We start from the raw sequence: 530 nt of genomic DNA on the forward strand, positions 1-530 counted from the left end.
ACCCTGGGCAACAAACAGCTTACGCATCACTTATTGTGTTTAGGGTTTAGGGTTTAGGGTTTAGGGTTTTGTTCTGCTGCCGCAGGCCCTGCATTTTGCAGGGGCGCTGGCGAGCCGCGCTGAAGCAGCCAGATGCAGCAGCAGCAGCAGCAGCAGCAGCAGCAGCAGCAGCAGCAACAGCAGCAGCTGCAGCAGCAGCGAAACCTCGCAGCCTCTTAAACCTCTGCATGAGCGCTTGCAAGTAAGATGCTAAGGGTTTAGGGTTTAGGGTTTAGGGTTTAGGGTTTAGAGTCGAATTGATGAGGGTTTAGGGTATAGGGTCATGATGAGGGTTTAGGGTTTAGGATCATGATGAGGGTTTAGGGTTTGGGGTTTAGGGTTTAGGATCATAATGGGGGTTTAGGGTTTAGGGTTTAGGGTTGTGATGAGGGTTTAGGGTTTAGGGTTTAGGGTTTGCTGATCGCAGGTCTTCACGAGACTGCTGCAGCTGCTGCATCAGCAGCAACTCAAGGCGCGCTCCTCCAAGCAGC

The 530-nt window shown here is 52.3% G+C and overlaps 1 protein-coding gene across 1 annotated transcript in view; it reads left to right on the forward strand.

Moving 5' to 3' along the window:
- Window positions 1–530, forward strand: part of EMH_0077920 (zinc finger (C3HC4 RING finger) protein, putative) — a gene marked incomplete at both ends in the record, with an annotated part of 4,196 nt that overhangs the window by 1,157 nt on the left and 2,509 nt on the right. The window contains one exon of the mRNA XM_013499921.1: window positions 86–241. Coding sequence (XP_013355375.1) covers window positions 86–241 — 156 coding nt within the window. The remainder of the gene's footprint in view (window positions 1–85; window positions 242–530) is intronic.

Source organism: Eimeria mitis, genomic scaffold, assembly GCF_000499745.2.
Source record: "Eimeria mitis Houghton genomic scaffold, Emh_scaff4819, whole genome shotgun sequence".
In the NCBI taxonomy this organism is placed as follows: Eukaryota; Apicomplexa; class Conoidasida; order Eucoccidiorida; family Eimeriidae; genus Eimeria; species Eimeria mitis.